The sequence below is a fragment of the Dipodomys merriami genome, unplaced genomic scaffold (genome assembly GCF_024711535.1).
Source record: "Dipodomys merriami isolate MVZ:Mamm:240054 unplaced genomic scaffold, mDipMer1.0.p SCAF_64, whole genome shotgun sequence".
NCBI lineage: Eukaryota > Metazoa > Chordata > Mammalia > Rodentia > Heteromyidae > Dipodomys > Dipodomys merriami.
Genome location: NW_027206224.1, coordinates 2012887 through 2029101, shown reverse-complemented (window position 1 = coordinate 2029101; position 16215 = coordinate 2012887). Strand labels below are relative to the sequence as shown.

The 16215-nt window shown below is 46.0% G+C and overlaps 2 protein-coding genes across 5 annotated transcripts in view; both read left to right on the top strand.

The window, feature by feature from the left end:
* LOC138815373 (cadherin-1-like) overlaps nt 1–8165 on the top strand; it is a 77040-nt gene extending 68875 nt beyond the window's left edge. Inside the window, exons 12-16 of the mRNA XM_070004722.1 lie at nt 529–753; nt 1855–2082; nt 3418–3548; nt 5053–5196; nt 6292–8165. Coding sequence (XP_069860823.1) covers nt 529–753; nt 1855–2082; nt 3418–3548; nt 5053–5196; nt 6292–6501 — 938 coding nt within the window. The 3' untranslated portion in view covers nt 6502–8165. The remainder of the gene's footprint in view (nt 1–528; nt 754–1854; nt 2083–3417; nt 3549–5052; nt 5197–6291) is intronic.
* A 3446-nt stretch (nt 8166–11611) lies between these two features.
* Nucleotides 11612–16215, top strand: part of Tango6 (transport and golgi organization 6 homolog) — a 141772-nt gene continuing 137168 nt past the window's right edge. For 3 of the 4 annotated variants that reach the window (XM_070004718.1, XM_070004719.1, XM_070004717.1), the window contains exon 1: nt 11613–11775. In XM_070004718.1, the coding sequence (XP_069860819.1) occupies nt 11676–11775 (100 nt within the window). In that variant the 5' untranslated portion in view covers nt 11613–11675. Of the gene's footprint in view, nt 11776–16215 lie in introns of all 4 variants that reach the window. The other variant, XM_070004721.1, reaches the window with a different exon arrangement.

The window sequence follows — 16215 nt, the reverse complement described above, 5'->3', positions numbered from 1 at the left end:
GATAGGAGTCTCACAGACTTTCCTGCCAGGGCTGGCTTTGAACCTCGATCCTTAGATCTAAGCCTCCTTAGTAGCTAGGGTTATAGGCTGAGCCACTGATGCCCAGCAAAAACATACTTCTTCATTAAGAAACAGATTCTTGGCTAGTACCTTCAACCCCACACAACTCCTCCCTCCCCCCCCCCCCCCCCCCCCCCCCGCTTTCCTTGGGTCAGTCATGGTGCTTGAACTGAGTGCTGTTCCTGAGCTTTTTTTTTTGCTGAAGACTAATGCTTTGAGCCATAGCACCGCTTCCAGTTTTTAGCTGGTTAATTAGAGTTAAGAGTCCCACAGCCTTTCCTGCCCGGGCTGGCTTTGAACCACGATCCTCAGATCTCAGCCTCCTGAGTAGCTAGGATTACAGGCGTGAGCCAGCAGCGCCCGGCTCCGACTATTCTTTCTCTCTTAACTTTTTTTTTTTTTTGCTGCTGGTACTGGAGGTTGAAGAGGAGGAAGGAGTCATTGGTGTCCCTCTATGTTTCCTTGTAGGTTCTCCAGTCGCCACCGGAACAGGAACCCTTCTCCTGGTCCTCTCCGACGTGAATGACAACGCCCCCATTCCTGAACCTCGGAATTTACACTTCTGCCAGAGGAATCCTCAACCCCAAGTCATCAACATCATTGATCCAGACCTTCCCCCCAATACTTCTCCCTTCACGGCTGAGCTGACCCATGGGGCCAGTGTGAACTGGACCATCGAATACAACGATCCAGGTGGGAACTCAAGCTCTGCCCACCAAACTTCTCCCTCCACAGTCCCCACATCTGAGTTTCCTGTGCAGTTCCACACACCAGGCTTTCTAAGAACATTCAAAGCATCATATCAAAGCCCCCTTCCTCCCCCTTCCCTGCCTTTGTCTCCTTTTGTGCAGACATCACCAGCCCATGCAGCTCTGCTTTCTTCCCTCTGCTCTGGAATGTCTTTTTTGGTTGGTCATGGGACTTGAACTCAGGGTCTGGGTGCTGACCCTGAGCTCTTTCGCTCAAGGCCAGCACTCTACCACTTTGAGTCACAGTACCACTTCCAGTTTTCTGGTGGCTAATTGGAGATAAGAGCCTGTGCTGGGATCCTTAGATTTCAGCCTCCTGAATAGCTAGGATTACAGGCCACCAGTGCCGGCATGCCCAGTTCTGGCATGTCTTTTTTTTTTTTTTTTTTGGGTCCGGTCGTGGGGCCTGAACTCTGGGCCTGGGCGCTGTTCCTCAGCTCTTCAGCTCAAGGCTAGTGCTCTACCACTTGAGCCATAGTGCCACTTCCGGCTTTTTTTTTCTTTTTGCTTATGTGGTGCTGAGGAATCGAACCCAGGGCCTCAGGCATGCAAGGCAAGCGCTCTACCACTGAGCCACCTTCCCAGCCCTCTGGCATGTCTTTAGTTCCCTAGTAGTTATATTCAAGAATGAGCCAGGAGCTGGTGGCTCACACCTGTAATCCTAGTAGCTATGTAAAAGGCTGAGATCTGAGGATCAAGGTTCAAAGCCAGCCCAAGCAGGAAAGTTCATGAGACTCTTATCTCTAAATAACTGCCAAAAAGGCAGAACTGTTGCTGTGCCTCAAGTGATAGAGTACTAGTTAGTTTTGAGCGAAAAAGCTCAGGGAGAATGCCCAGGTCCTCCTGAGTTCAAGCCCCAATACTGACTCTCTCTCTCTCTCTCTCTCTCTCTCTCTCTCTCTCTCTCTCTCTCTTTCACACACACACACACACACACACACCACACACACACACACACACACACACACACACACACACACACACACAGAATAAGTTCTTTGTTATTTTTCCTTCTCTTGATCTCATTATTTATTACTTTCTCCAGCCCAAGAGTCTCTCATTTTGAAACCAAAGAAGCATCTCGAGTTGGGTGACTACAAAATCAATCTGAAGCTCATGGATAACCAGAACAAAGACCAGGTGACCACGTTGGATGTCATCGTGTGTGACTGCGAAGGGGCCGTGAACAACTGCATGAGAGCCAATTATGTGGAAGCAGGGCTGCAAGTGTCCGCCATTCTGGGCATCCTGGGAGGAATCCTTGCTGTTCTGCGTAAGTACTGCCAGGCTGTCCAGCCTTTCACTTCTCAGGTGGGAAGCATCATCCCCTAGAAATGACTTTTTTGTGGGGGGCTAGGATTCAGGGTAAACAAAGGAAAAGGCTCTCAAAGATGGTGTTTTCAATAAAACAGAAGCTTGTCTCTTACTGAAAATTACAGGGACAAGCAGCCCAGGACCAGAAAGCAGCCCTGCCCTGTTCCACGAAGCCCACAGGGAAGCCAGCCTTCCTACGATTTCATCTTTTTTCATCCTGTGGTGCTTTCCAAGCTTTCCCAACTGAAGCTCTGCCACCAGAGCCATGCCTCTGGTCCAACTTTTTGCTGGCTAATTGCAGATGGAGTCTTAGAGACTTCCTTTTGTAGGCTAGCTTTGAACTGCAGTCCTTGAGATTTCAGCCCCTGAGTAGTTAAGGATTTATAGACATGAACCGTTGGTGACTGACTTCTAGCATCTTTCTCATTCAGAAATTGAATACAGGGCTGGGAAGGTGGCTCAGTGGTAGAGTGCTTACCTCTCATGCGTGAGGCCCTGTATTCGATTCCTCAGCACCACATAAACAGAAAAGGCCGGAAGTGGCGCTGTGGCTTTAGTGGTAGAGCGCTTGCCTTGAGCTGAAGAGCTGAGGGACAGGGCCCAGGCCCAGAGTTCAGGCCCCATGACCAGCCAAAAAAAAAAAAAAAAGAAAGAAATTGAATACATCTAGAAGATGTCTTTGCTGCACACTCCCATTTCACTGAGCTGATAAAGAGGTTTTTTGCTAATGTGTAACTTTTCTCTTTTGGTGGTACTGGGATTTGAACTCAGGGGCTTGAGGCTTGCTAGGTAGGTGCTCTACCACTTAAGCCATGCCTCCAGCCCCCTAATATGTAATATATTAGTAATTGGGCACACAAAAGCACAGCCAGGCGCCGGTAGTTCATGCCTGCAATCCTAGCTACTCAGAAGGTTGAGATCTGAGGATCGTGGTTCAAAGCCAGCCCAGGCAGGGAAGTCCATGCGACTCTTACTTCAACAAACTACCAAAAAGTTGAAAGTGGTGCTATGGCCAGGAAGTAAGTACTACCCTTGAGCAAAAATAATAGTTCAGGGACAGCACCCAGGCCCTGAGTTCAAGTCTCAGGATGAGCAGCAGCAGGAAAAAAAAAAAAAAAAAACTCCTAGGGCCATGGTCTACTTTGTTGTACAGTGACATGACACCATGTACATTGGTGACAATTGTCTCAAAGGCAGCCACTGGCTGTCCCTGGCCACCTGCCTGCATGAGGCTGCTTCCTCTGGACCTGTTTGCATCTGCCTCTCCTCACTATCCCTCCTCTTTCCACTCCAGTCCTGACCCTGCTGCTCCTGCTGTTTGTGAGGAGGAAAAGGGCCGTCAAAGAGCCCTTATTGCCCCCAGAAGATGACACCCGGGACAACGTTTATTACTATGATGAAGAAGGAGGTGGTGAAGAGGACCAGGTACATTTAAGCATGTGATAGACGTAATAGCATTCTCTTCATTTGGAAAAGAAGCAGACATTCGCCATGACTGCTTTCTACCCTTTGTTTTTGGTAGTACTAGGATTTGAACTTAGGGCTTTGTGCTTGCTAGGCAGATACTCTACAGCTTCAGCCACACACCCAGTCTCTTTTCGTTTAGTTATTTTTTGGATAGCATCTTGAGTTTATGCCCAAGCCAGCCTAGAGTATGATGTTCCTCATGGTGATTCCTGGAAAGCTGGGAAGACAGATGATGCCAAGCTTTTTATTGGCTATGACAAAAAGTCCTGCCTGGAGCTATGATCTTTGCTGTACCTCTATTCGACTGAGATTACAGGTGTGAGCTCCAACACCCAGCCTCAAGAGCCTTTTAAATCTATTGAAAATACCAGGTAGATTGTGTCAGTGGACAGCCACTGTGGTACTGCTGTATACTACCCAACCTCAGAAACTCAGTGGCACACAAGAAGCATGGCTTTTTTATATGTTCTAGTTCTCTGGAGAGATTGCTGAACATAGGCTCAAAGAATTTGTGGGTTGGCTGGGGCTCAGCTGATCCAGGCAGAGTTTTGCTGAATGTATTTAAGTGACAAGTTATATAGAAGTCTGCTTTGTTCCCAGAGTGTCATCTCTCTCTACCAGTAGGCTCTCTGCCACTGTTTTTTGTGTGTGTCTGTGTGTGTGACATGACAAAAACATCCATGGGTTCTAATCTTCTCCCAGCAGCTAGGTTGGGGAGTGAATGGATGATTACCAAATAATAGCCTACTGATTATGTCCTAGGAAAAGTAAGAGCTGGAGGCTGGTGGCTCACGCCTGTAATCCTAGCTACTCAGGAAGCTGAGATCTGAGGATTGCAGTTCAAAGCCAGCCCAGGCAGGAAAGTCCATGAGACTCTTATCTCCAATAAACTGGAAGTATCACTGTGGCTTAAGTGTAGAGCGCTAGTTTTGAGCTGAAGTGCTGAGGGACAGTGCCCAGCCAAGAGTTCAAGCCCCATGACCAACAAAAAAAAAAAAAGAAGGAAGGAAGGAAAAGTGAGTAAGAGGTTGTGGTCATGCCCATCTGTAATCCCAACTTCTGAGAGGTAGAGATAGGAGAATCTAAGTACAAGGCTGGCCCAGGCAGAAAAATAAATAAATCACAAGACCCTCTGTGAACAAACTAAAAAGTAACTGGAAGCCTGGCTCAAGTGGTAGTGTACCTGCCTAGTAAACACAAGGTCTTGAGTTCAATCTCCAGCAAAAACAACAAAAAAGTGAACAAGACACAGGAATTTATATCTATGTCCATAAGTGCTACTAATTTTCAACTGCTGGCTGGAAGACTGTTAATTGGAAAATCATTTCATGCTGATGGGCACAGACTGTCAAATATCATATACACGGTAGTGAGGTCCCAGAGTCCTCAAAGCAAACCCAGCTCTGTGTACATGAATGTGGCTCGTTTCACTCTTTGCCATCTTCTGCCTTTTTCTCCTAAGGACTTTGACCTGAGCCAGCTGCACAGGGGCCTGGATGCTCGGCCGGAAGTGACTCGCAATGACGTGGCGCCAACCCTCATGAGTGTGCCCCAGTATCGCCCCCGCCCTGCCAATCCTGATGAAATTGGCAATTTTATTGATGAAGTAAGTAGACAGAGCTGATTACACCAGGTGCCATATATCTTTAAACTCCTCAGAAAAAAAGAAGGAAAGTGTTTCAAATAGAGCCTTAGGCCAGGCACCAGTGATGCCTGTAAATCCTAGCTACTTAGGAAGCTGAGATCTGAAGATTTCAGTTCAAAGCTAGCCTGGGCAGAAAAGTCCATGAGACTCTGATCTCTAGTTAATTACCAAAAAGCTGGAAGTGGAACTGTGGCTGCAGTGATGGATAGCGTCCAGGCACTGAGTTCAAGCCCTAGTGCTGGCATTTATCCTTCCAGAGGTTTCGGGGATGAAAAGCAGCCTGTATGAGCACTGTATGTATGATCGTCTCATTATTACCTTCTGTTCATCCTAGCTGGTGCTGTGGGATCCCTTCCCTGGTTTTGGGGAATATCTTGATTGCCTACATTTCTTTTTTTTTTGCGGGGGGGGGGGGGGTCCGGTCGTGGGGCCTGAACTCTGGGCCTGGGCACTGTCCCTCAGCTCTTCAGCTCAAGGCTAGCACTCTACCACTTGAGCCACAGCGCCACTTCCGGCTTTTTTGTTTTTGCTTATGTGGTGCTGAGGAATGGAACCCAGGGCCTCAGGCATGCAAGGCAAGTGCTCTACCACTGAGCCACCTTCCCAGCCCTGCCTACATTTCTTTTTATCTTTTTTTTGGCCAGTCCTGGGTCTTGAACTCAGGGCCTGGATACTGTCCCTGAGCTTTTTGCTTAAGGCTATCACTCTACCACTTGATCCACAATGCCAGTTCTGGCTTTTTCTGTGTATGGGGTACTGAGGAATTGAACCCAGGGCGTCATGCATGCTAGGCAAGCACTCTACCACTAAGCCATCTTCCCAGCCCCATTGCCTCCATTTCATTTGTCATTTTGGTTTAGGGGTTACCAACTCTGCCTGTTTGCCCATCACTTTCTCTCTTCACCCTCATGTCTCCCTCCCACCCCCCCCCCCCACCTTTCCCCATGCCAGTTCATTAAGATGACACCCTGCAAATCGCTCTGGGGTGCTTTGTCCCATAAGGGCACCTGAGGCATCTGGCCGTGCCCTTGCTGATCCTACTGCGTTCCTCTTTAGAACCTGAAGGCGGCCGACAGTGACCCCACAGCGCCCCCTTACGACTCCCTGCTGGTGTTCGACTACGAAGGCAGCGGCTCTGAGGCTGCCAGTCTGAGCTCCCTGAACTCCTCCGAGTCCGACCAGGACCAGGACTACGACTACCTGAACGAGTGGGGCAGCCGCTTCAAGAAGCTGGCCGACATGTACGGAGGCGGCGAGGACAACTAGGGGACCCCAGAGTCACGTTCCTGTGCCCCAACCCCAGCCCTGTGAATGTGGAATGACGTTGCTGGAGGATGGACTTTCCGAGCTGTTCCTGGAGGTTTTTCTTCCAGAAAGAGACTGATCTGTGATGCAGTTCTATTTTAGAGCTCTCCGCTGTTAGCAAGCTCCCAACGTATTCCTTGAGTCTTTTTTTTTTACTCTTTCCATAGTCATCATGACCCGAAGCTCTCGGAATTTTATTTCAAAAGAGGAACTCCAACCTCAGGGGGTTCTGCTAGCAAGTTATAGATTTTCTTGAGAGCTTCCTTCATGTGTCAAAGGAAGGAACTTCTGTTTTGTTGTGTATATACATTTTTCTCCCTTTCCTCCTTCCTTCCCTTTCCTTTTAGACAGGGTTTCTCTCTCTCCTCCTCCCTTTCCTTCCTCCTCTCTCTCTATACACACAGTCTAGATTGGATTCATGATCCTCTTGCTTCTGCCTCTCTAGTGCTGGGATTACAGGCATGTACTGCCTGGTAAAACAATTTTCTCTTTAAATTGTATGCACTAGTGTTCTATGTTCTGCTATCCATTTATACTCCTGAATTCTGCCCCTTCTCTCCCAGATGGGAGTTTCTGGAAACAGAAATGACTGGGTCCTTTTAGAGTAAACGGCCCATGTTTTGTCTGGTTGTATCTCGGCTGGTGGTGTGTGTACTTGGCCCCTTCATGAATGTTGTTTTCCAGGTCCTCAGCACTCACTTGAAATGTCTTTTCTGAGGCAGTGCTAACAATGTGTCACTACAGGCTTCCTTGCTTCCATGCAAGGAGGCTGGGCCATAAAAGGCGATATGTTTTCAGGTGCCACTGAAATTTTCATGTGTCTTTATCACTGACACAAGATTGGTGTATTCTGAGACTCAGCAACAGTGTTCATCGTGCCACAGCCAAAGGAAGACAGGAAACGCAAAAGATGGGCTGGGGGGTGGGGACAGGGCCACTGTGGCTGCTGTCTAGTCACCTGGTGCTGAGGCTGATGGAGGCAAATGGCTTCCCTTCCTGAAAATTCTGGCACAATGTTTCTTCTCCTGGATCCTTTTGTACCTGAAGCCTAGAATCCCCAAGTGCCTGCTTTTATGGTATTTGCAGAAAACCTGGCCACTCTATACCCAGGTCACCAAATTCCAGGTGTGTGTTGGAAATACAGGACATATATATATATATATATATATATATATATATATATATATACACACACACACACACACATATACATATACATATACATATACATACACATATATACTTAACATCAGGGAGAAAACACTGTCCTAGAGGTTGTGAAGAAGTGGGGGGGAGCACAGGTTTGAATATTCTTTTCTCTTTAATTGAGAATGCATATTTTCAGATTTTGACAGCGACTGCAGAATTTTGTTGAAATTGCTTTACCTGGGGAAAAAAGGAAAAATCATACCTTCAATCAGTTGTGGGACTCACATTGCTAATTCTGCCCTTACCACTGTATCTAAGGGAGTGTGGCGTAGAGAATGTCTCTGTAGTTTTTGAGTGTATATGTGTGGAGGTGTGGATAATTTTGTCTTTTCTTGGGGAGTGGAAAAGAAAAGCTGTTCCAAAGGTTGCATTTTTTTAAAAAAAATAAGTTTTATTAAAGAATTTTCCTAAAATCACTGTCAAGCTTGTTTGATTCCGCTGGAACTGTAAGGAAGATGAAGGAGATGAGGTGTGGAGAAGGACGCTTCAGGCAGAAATGGCTTCTGAGGAACTTTCAGTCATGCTGCTTGGGTCAGGGAGTCAGGGAGAGACTGCAAAGGCCATGTGACTCAGGCTCTATTGTGTGGCCTCCAATAGTTATAGAGAGCTGAGGGGCAGAAGTACAATCACCATGTTCCCAGAGAGCCTTCATGGTTCAGAGGACATTTGGCAGCTTCTGCTATTGTCAAGCCAACCCCAAGGATGCCACTAAACTACCCTGCAGTACACAGTCCCTCAAGGGTGATCTAGCTTAAAATGCCACAGTGCTGGTACTGATCATTCCTCATTCAACTCTTCTCGGCCGTGCTGCTATTTTTATTTTTTGATCATTTTGTTTTACTATGGTAAATATAAAATTTATCATTTGAACTTTTAAAAACATGTTTATGGTTATTATAAAAAGATGATATAGCTGGGCGCCAGTAGCTCATGCCTATAATTCTAGCTACTCAGGAGGCTGAGATCTGAGGATCACGGTTCAAAGCCAGCCCAGGCAGGAAAGTCTGTGAGACTCTCTCCAATAAACCACTAGGAAACCGGAAGTGGCGTTGTAGCTCAAGTGGTAGAGTACTCGCCTTGAGCTGAAGAGTGCAAGGACAGTGTCCAAGCCCAAAGTTCAAGCCCCACAACCGACCAAAAAGAAAAAAAAAAGATGATATAGGGGCTAGGAATGTGGCTTAGTGGTAGAGTACTTGCCTAGCATGCATGAAGCCCAGGTTTGATTCCTCAGTACCACATAAATGGAAAAAGCCAGAAGTGGTGCTGTGGCTCAAATGTTAGCCTTGAGCAAAATTAGCTCAGGGCCCCTGGGTTCAAGCTCCAGGATTGGGGGGTGAGGGGATAGGAGAAAGTGATATACAGAGGTGTTACTTTTTTTTTCCCACTTGCAACAAGGCTTCACGGTGTAGCCCAGGCTGGCCTCAAACTTGTGATCCTCCTGCTTCAGCCTCCCAAGGATTAGGATAACAGGTATGTATCACCACACCAAGCTCAACTGAACTCTTTTTTTTTTTTTCTGCCCTTTAGCACTTCTAGGATTTGAACGCAGGGCCTCATGCGTACTTAGTGGTGCTCTACCATTTGAGCCACACCTCCAGCATGGCTGTGTCCTGGTACTGGGATTTGAACTCAAGGCCTTGTACACTTGCTTGGCTTTTTGCTCATACCTGGTACTCTACGCTTGTGCCACATCTCCAGTCTAGCATTTTGCTAGTTAATTAGAGATGGATCCTCAGACTTTTCTGTTGGGCTGGATCCAAATGTTGTTCCTCTAAGTCTCAGCCTCCTGAGTTAGGATTATAGGTCTGAGCCACTTTTTTTTTTTAAACTCTGTAGCTAATGTCATAAAGTATATGCACATTGTGTTCTGTAGTCCCAACAGCTCTCCATCTTCAGAACTCTGCAACATCTAAACTTTTTTGTTTTGATTGGGGTTTTACAGTGCTGGGGATGGAAACATACAAGCTTCTATCTTCCAGATGATAAAGAAGTCGAAGTCTAGAAATAAATCTCATGTATGGCCAAATGGTATTTGATAATGGTGCCCATAGCATGTAGTGGTGAAAAGGTACTTGGCAAAAAAGTTCGATGATGATAACCTATGATGACCTTCCTTCAGTTTACCACAAACAAAAAGTATTCAACATGGATCAAAGATTTAAGGAAGTAAACACTTAGAAGAAAATAGGAAAAGCAGATGAGTGTGGCTTCGCTACCTGGGAGGTGGACATTGCAGTTTGAAGGCAGCCTGAGCATAGAAGCTTGTAAGACTCCATCTCAGCATGGGTGTGGTAGTATTCCCCTGTATTTTAGATACAGGGAAAGCACAATGGGAGTGTAGCTCAGTGGGCAGAGCCCAGCATGCAAAACAAAACAAAATTCCCCAAAACCCAACCCAATAAGAAACAAGTAGAAGCCAATTATGGAAAATGGAGTGCAAACACTGGTTATTACACGTGGCTTTTGAAAATGTTCAAAAAAAAAAAATTTATCTGGGTGCTGGTGGCTCACACCTGTAATCCTAGCTATTCAGGAGGCTGAAATCTGAGGACTGTGGTTCAAAGCCAGCCGGGGCAGGAAAGTCCATGAGCCTCTTTTCTCCAATTAACCACCAGGAAACTGGAAGTGGCACAGTGGCTCAAGAGAAGTAGAGTGCTTACCTTGAGCTGAAGAGCTCAGGGACAGTGCCCAGGCCCAGAGTTCAAGCCCCACAACTGACAAAAAACAAAACAAAACAAAAAACCCCAACAAAACACAATACAACAAAAAAACACAGTTTGGCTGGGATCTATTCTATGACACAGCTATTGACAATCATTGAATGCTGTTAGTCTTGTTAGTTCTGGGAAAAGCAAATACCCCCAGCCTGCTTTGATGACTAGCTCAGCTGTTGTCCTTCCAGTCCAATAATGGGCTCCTTGTTGGACAACTTCAAATCAATTAAACAGATGCACTCCCTGAATACAGCCCCCTCTGTGTGATGGCTCTTAGCAGAGGGCCAGACCTCACCCAGATAACTCTACTGGGGTTGCATATAATGGATGCTTAATGATACTAAGTGTCTCCTAGAAAACTGAGGAGGAAGCCTCCAGACTTCACTTCTGATAAACCAGAACTCCCCAAGCTTCCATACTGATTTTTAGCAAAACAGGTGTATAAGAGTCCATAGAGTGGCTAGGTTGGAGGAAGCCTAAGGATGTTTCCTTCTTCAGACACAAGGATATTCAGGGGACACAGCCTGAAGCGCCCAGAGAGGAAGGGAGGGACAGATGGACAGATTGACAATATGTATGTTGGATATCCAAACTTCAGTAGACATACATGCATCTTTACCTCGGTGGTTTTTTTTTTTTTCTTTCTTCCAGATCTGGGGCTTGAACTCAGGGCCTGGGCGCTGTCCCTGAGCTTTTTTGGCTCTAGGATAGCACTCTACCACTTGAGCTACAGCGCCACTTCCGGTTTTCTGGTGGTTTTACTGGAGACAAGAGTCTCACGGCCTTTCCTGCCCGGGCTGGCTTTGAACCCTGATCCTCAGATCTCAGCCTCCTGAGTAGCTAGGATGACAGGCGTGAGCCATCGGCGCCAGGCATTTTTTTTTTTTTTTTGTATAGTCCAGGCTGGCCTCGAACTCCTGATTCCCTTGGTTCTTTCCGGGATTACAGCCCATTTGTTACCACACCTAGTAATCCTTCTCCTTTACAGGGCAATTCACCCTACTGACTTCTTGAAACTTGACCTCTAGCGGATGCAGAAGAACAGAGGAAATGAGATTATGCAAAGGGGGCGGGGCGGACTAAGATTTCCCCACCCACGCCGTAGGCCCCGCCCCTCGCGCGTCGCGCGCTTCCGGCCACACTCAACATGGCGGCGGCGCGTGTGCGCTAAGACGCCTGAAGAGGTCGCCAGCGGCAGCTTCCACGCCAGCCATGGCCGCTCCGGTAGACGCTGTGGTGGGCAGAGGCGCTGTGGAGGCGTGCGCTCTGGACGAGATTCTGGAAGCTTTAAAGCTGCTGCTGAGCCCGGGAGGTGAGAAGACGCATCTCGGTGCCGGGCTGGACCTGGGCCGGACTCCCGGGGGTGGCCCCGGCTCCCTCACGGCGTGCGTCCCGCAGGCCCTCTGCGGACGCTTCTCCCCGTGGCCGGGAGATTTGGTCTTTGTCCAGTGCTCCAGGGAAGATGGGGCCTGCAGGATGCTTACGGTAGCCCCCGAGCGCTTCTCTGTGTGCTTCTCTGTCCGCTTCCAGGTGCTCGGCGCCCTGGGAGCCGGGGACCGCCCGGAATAGGCTGCAAACGGGGCGAGGCGCCGCGAAGTGTAATGCGAGCTCCCCGCCGCTGGGCGGCGCTAGGGTAACGTGGATGTCTGAGAGCAGTACCCACCGCCGAAGGTCTGGAAGAAGGAAGCAAGGGACAGTTAGCCGAGAGTCTTGAGCAGGGCCTTACTGTCACCTTTGATCTTTTGTGCCGAGTTGACAAGATCTTCCCAATTTGGCATCTGAAGGGATCTTGGGAGTGGTTAGAAGCTAATAATAATAGTGAATGAGTGCTTAGTTTCAATCTCCATGGTACACTGTTAATATGGATATAAGTTAGCCCTCACAACAGTCCAGTTAGATAGACTGTTTATATTCCACATTACAAATGAAGGAACTAAGGCTCAGGTGGATATATAATGGAAATGGCTCAATGAAAACTAGTTAGTGGCAGAGCTAGACTACATTGCACCAATGAAGAGTCAAAATGTGCTGGTTGTCAGTGGCTCAGGCCTGTCATCCTAGCTACTCAGGAGGCTGAGACTTGAGAATCATGGTTTGAAGCCAACTGGAGTAGGAAAGACTGAGACTTTATATATTTATTTTTTATTTTTTTGGGGGGTGGGCTGCCGGGCTTGAACTCAGGACCTGGTGTTGTCCCTGAGTCTTTTTTTTTTTTTTTTTTTTTTTCCAGACTAGGGCTTGAACTCAGTGCCTGGGCACTGTCCCTGAGTTTCTTTTGCTCAAGGCTAGCATTCTACCACTTGAGCCACAGTGCCACTTCTGCCTTTTTGGTCTATGTGGTACTGAGGAATTGAACTCAGGGCTTCATGCATGCTAGAAAAGCACTTTACCACTAAGCCACATTCCCAGCCCAGCTGTGGACTCTATCTCCAAATACACATACACACACACACTCACTCACTCTAAAAATAGATCTGTGGCTGAAGTAGAGTGGGAATAGCACCCAGGCCCTGAGTTCACGTCCCAGGACTGGCATAAACAAAAAAAAGTCAAAATACAAAATACACTTTTTTTTTGTTTTGCATTGAAATAGTGCTTGTTATATAGCCCTGTATGACTTGATTTTACTATGTAGTCCATGTTGTTCTCAAAATCAAGATACCTCAGCCTTTCGAGTGCTGGATTATAGGTATCAACATTCCTTTTTGTTTTTTTCCTGCAGTGTTGAGGGTTAAATCCAGTACCTTGTATATGCTAGGCTACATTCCAGCCATGAAGTGTGTGTGTGTGTGTGTGTGTGTGTGTGCACGCGCGTGTGCGCACATACATGCACATGTGCACACTTAGTTGAGACAGGTCTCCAGTGTTCTCCAGGATGTTCAAACTCTGGAGCTTAAGTGATCCTCCACCTCCTTTTCTCCTTCTTTCCTTCATTCCTCTCTCCTTTTTTCTTTTTTCTTTTTCTTTTAAATAGTGTGTTAAGCAGAATTCAAAGGCTGGTAGTGAAGTTTTGTTTATAAAAAATGGAGGCCATCTCTATATGAATGTTCTCTTAAAAAGCTATACTAAATAGAGATTCACTGATGTGTCGTTACATTTTAATTATAGGGAGAAGGGGCTGAGAATGCTGACAGCTTGTAAATCATGAAGCTGTGACACACCTCTGTTGCCTAGATTGGCCTTCAGTTCTTGGGGCTGAAGTAACTGTCTTGCCTCAACCTCTCCAGTAGCTAGAATTACAGATCTGAGCCACTGTTCCTGGCCCCACATTTTGAACTTAATGAAAAGTATCACATAGCTAGGGGTTGTTGGCTCATGCTTGTACTCCTAGCTACGTAGGAGGTTGATATCTGGAGGATTGTGGTTTGAGGCCAGGATAAGTACAAAAGTTCTCTAGACTCCCATTTCCAAAATTATCAGCAAAAAGCCAGGCTGATAGAGTGGCTTGAGTGGTAGAATGTCATTCTAGTAAGCACAAGGCTCTGAGTTCAAAAGCTCTGTATATCTAAAAGAAAGAGTACCACGTAAGTCATGACACTTTAAATTTGTTAGAGCATCAACATTTATGACTTTTCCCTAAGTGTAATAGGGATGGTTTGAGGTGAGCAGAGATGAAGCTTTTGAGTGTGAGTAGTTGAATGTAATGACACAGCTGGGTTTTGGAGCTCAGTTGCCTTGGTTGAATCCAGACACTGACATGTTACAAGCTAGAGCCTTGGAGTTAAGCTTATATCATACTTCAATGCTGTTTTAGTGCCATGCATTGTGCATGCATTCCTGTAAATCTAGCACTGGAAAGGCTGAGGCAAGAGGATCTCAAATTCCAGGCTAGTCCCAGCTATATAGTAAGACCTTGTCTCAAAAAAAAAAAAAAAAAAAGAAAAAAAAGAGAAGAAAGGAAGAAGGAAGGAAAGAAAAGAAAGGAATAAAGAAAGAAAAAAACCGAGGATGAATGGCGAAAGACATGTTTTACAGAAATGCCATCATTTTCAAGTACCAGAGATTTCTTTTCATCACCAGTAGGGGGAATTAAGAGCAGAAAGGCTATTAAGGAGATTGGGGAAAGCTGTGAGCTTTTGTTTTTCATCTCTTCTGTCCCATGCTTGAGTTCATTGAGTTTGCATTCACAAGATGTCGTGCATAGAGATTGATTAGTGATCTTAATGGTAGAACTGCAAACTATGAGAGCATCCATGCTCTATTTAAGTGAGTTTTTGCAGCTTTTAATGCTTACAGGTCAGAATACTTGCTCTAGACAGCTGAGAAGTGTTACACAATTCACTTTCTTCTTCTTTCCCTTTCCTTTTTTTTTTTTTTTTGGTCGGGCCTGGTGTCTGAACTCTGGACCTGGGCGCTGTCCCTCAGCTCTTCAACTCAAGGCTAGCGTTCTACCACTTAAGCCACAGCTCTACTTCCGGCTTTTTCTGCTTATGTGGTGCTGAGGAATTGAACCCAGGGCCTCATGCATGCAAGACAAGCATTCTACCACTGAGCCACCTTCCCAGCCCTTCATTTTCTTTTGATTTTGGTTTTGTGTGTGTGTTAATGTGTGTTCCCAGGCACTCTCCCTGAGCTTTTTTGCTCAAGGTTAGTTTCTACCATTTGAGCCATAGCTTTACTTTGGGCTTTTTTTTTTTTTTTTGGTAGTTAATTGGAGATAAGAGTCTCATGGACTTTCCTCCTTGGGCTGGTTTTGAACTGCAATCCTAAAATCTCAGCCTCCTGAGTAGCTGGGATTATAGATGTGAGTCAACTGCTCTTGGTTCTAATTATTTTAAAATTACAATGCGGTTTCTTTTTTCTTTGTATAGAACTTTTAATGTTCTCTATAGCAAAGATTAGAAAATTATAAAGAAACCAAAAGAACAAAATTAAAAGTACTTTAAACTTTTTACCAGAGGTCGCCACTACTAGCATTCTGGCAACATTGTTTTTCCTTTTTATTTTATGTATAATATGCAGTTTTATAACCTTAAGTAACTTTTTTTTAAGTATATAAGGAATCGTATTCACTGCAGGAAAAAAAATCCTAAAGAAACAAAACAAAACAACAAAAAATATTAAAATAAGCCAGCGCCAATGGTTCACACCTGTAATCCTAGCTACTCAGAAGGCTGAGATCTGAGGATTATAATTCAAAGCCAGCCGGGCAGGAAAGTCCATGAGACTCTTATCTCCAATAAGCCACCAGAAAACCGGAAGTGGCGCTCTGGCCCAAGTGGTAGAGCATTAGCCTTGAGCTGAAGAGCTGAGGGACAGTGCCCAAGTCCAGAGTTCAAGCCCCGTGAATGACAAAAAACAAAAAAACTCAAAAATCTTAATATATAATTAGGCAAAAATCCTAAAACTACCCATGATCCTAGGACCTAGGAATCACTATTTGTTATTGGTTGTTTTTTGTTTTTTGTTTTTGTTGGTCATGGGGCTTGTGGCCTGTGTGAGGTCCCTGAGCTCTTCAACTCAAGACTAGTGCTCTACCACTTGAGCCACAAGTTCCATTTTTCTGGTGGTTTATTGGAGATCAGAGTCTCACAGACTTTCCTGCCCAAGGCTGGCTTTGAACTGTGATCTTCAGATCTCAGCCTTCTGAGTAGCTAGGATTACAGGCCTGAGCCACTGGCACCCAGCTTGTTATTGTTCTTAAGATAGAGCATCATCATGTAGACCAGGCTGGCATTAAACTTTTAAGATTTTCCTGGGCTGGGATTGTGGTTTAGTAGTAGACTGCTTGCCTAGCATGCCTGAAACCTTG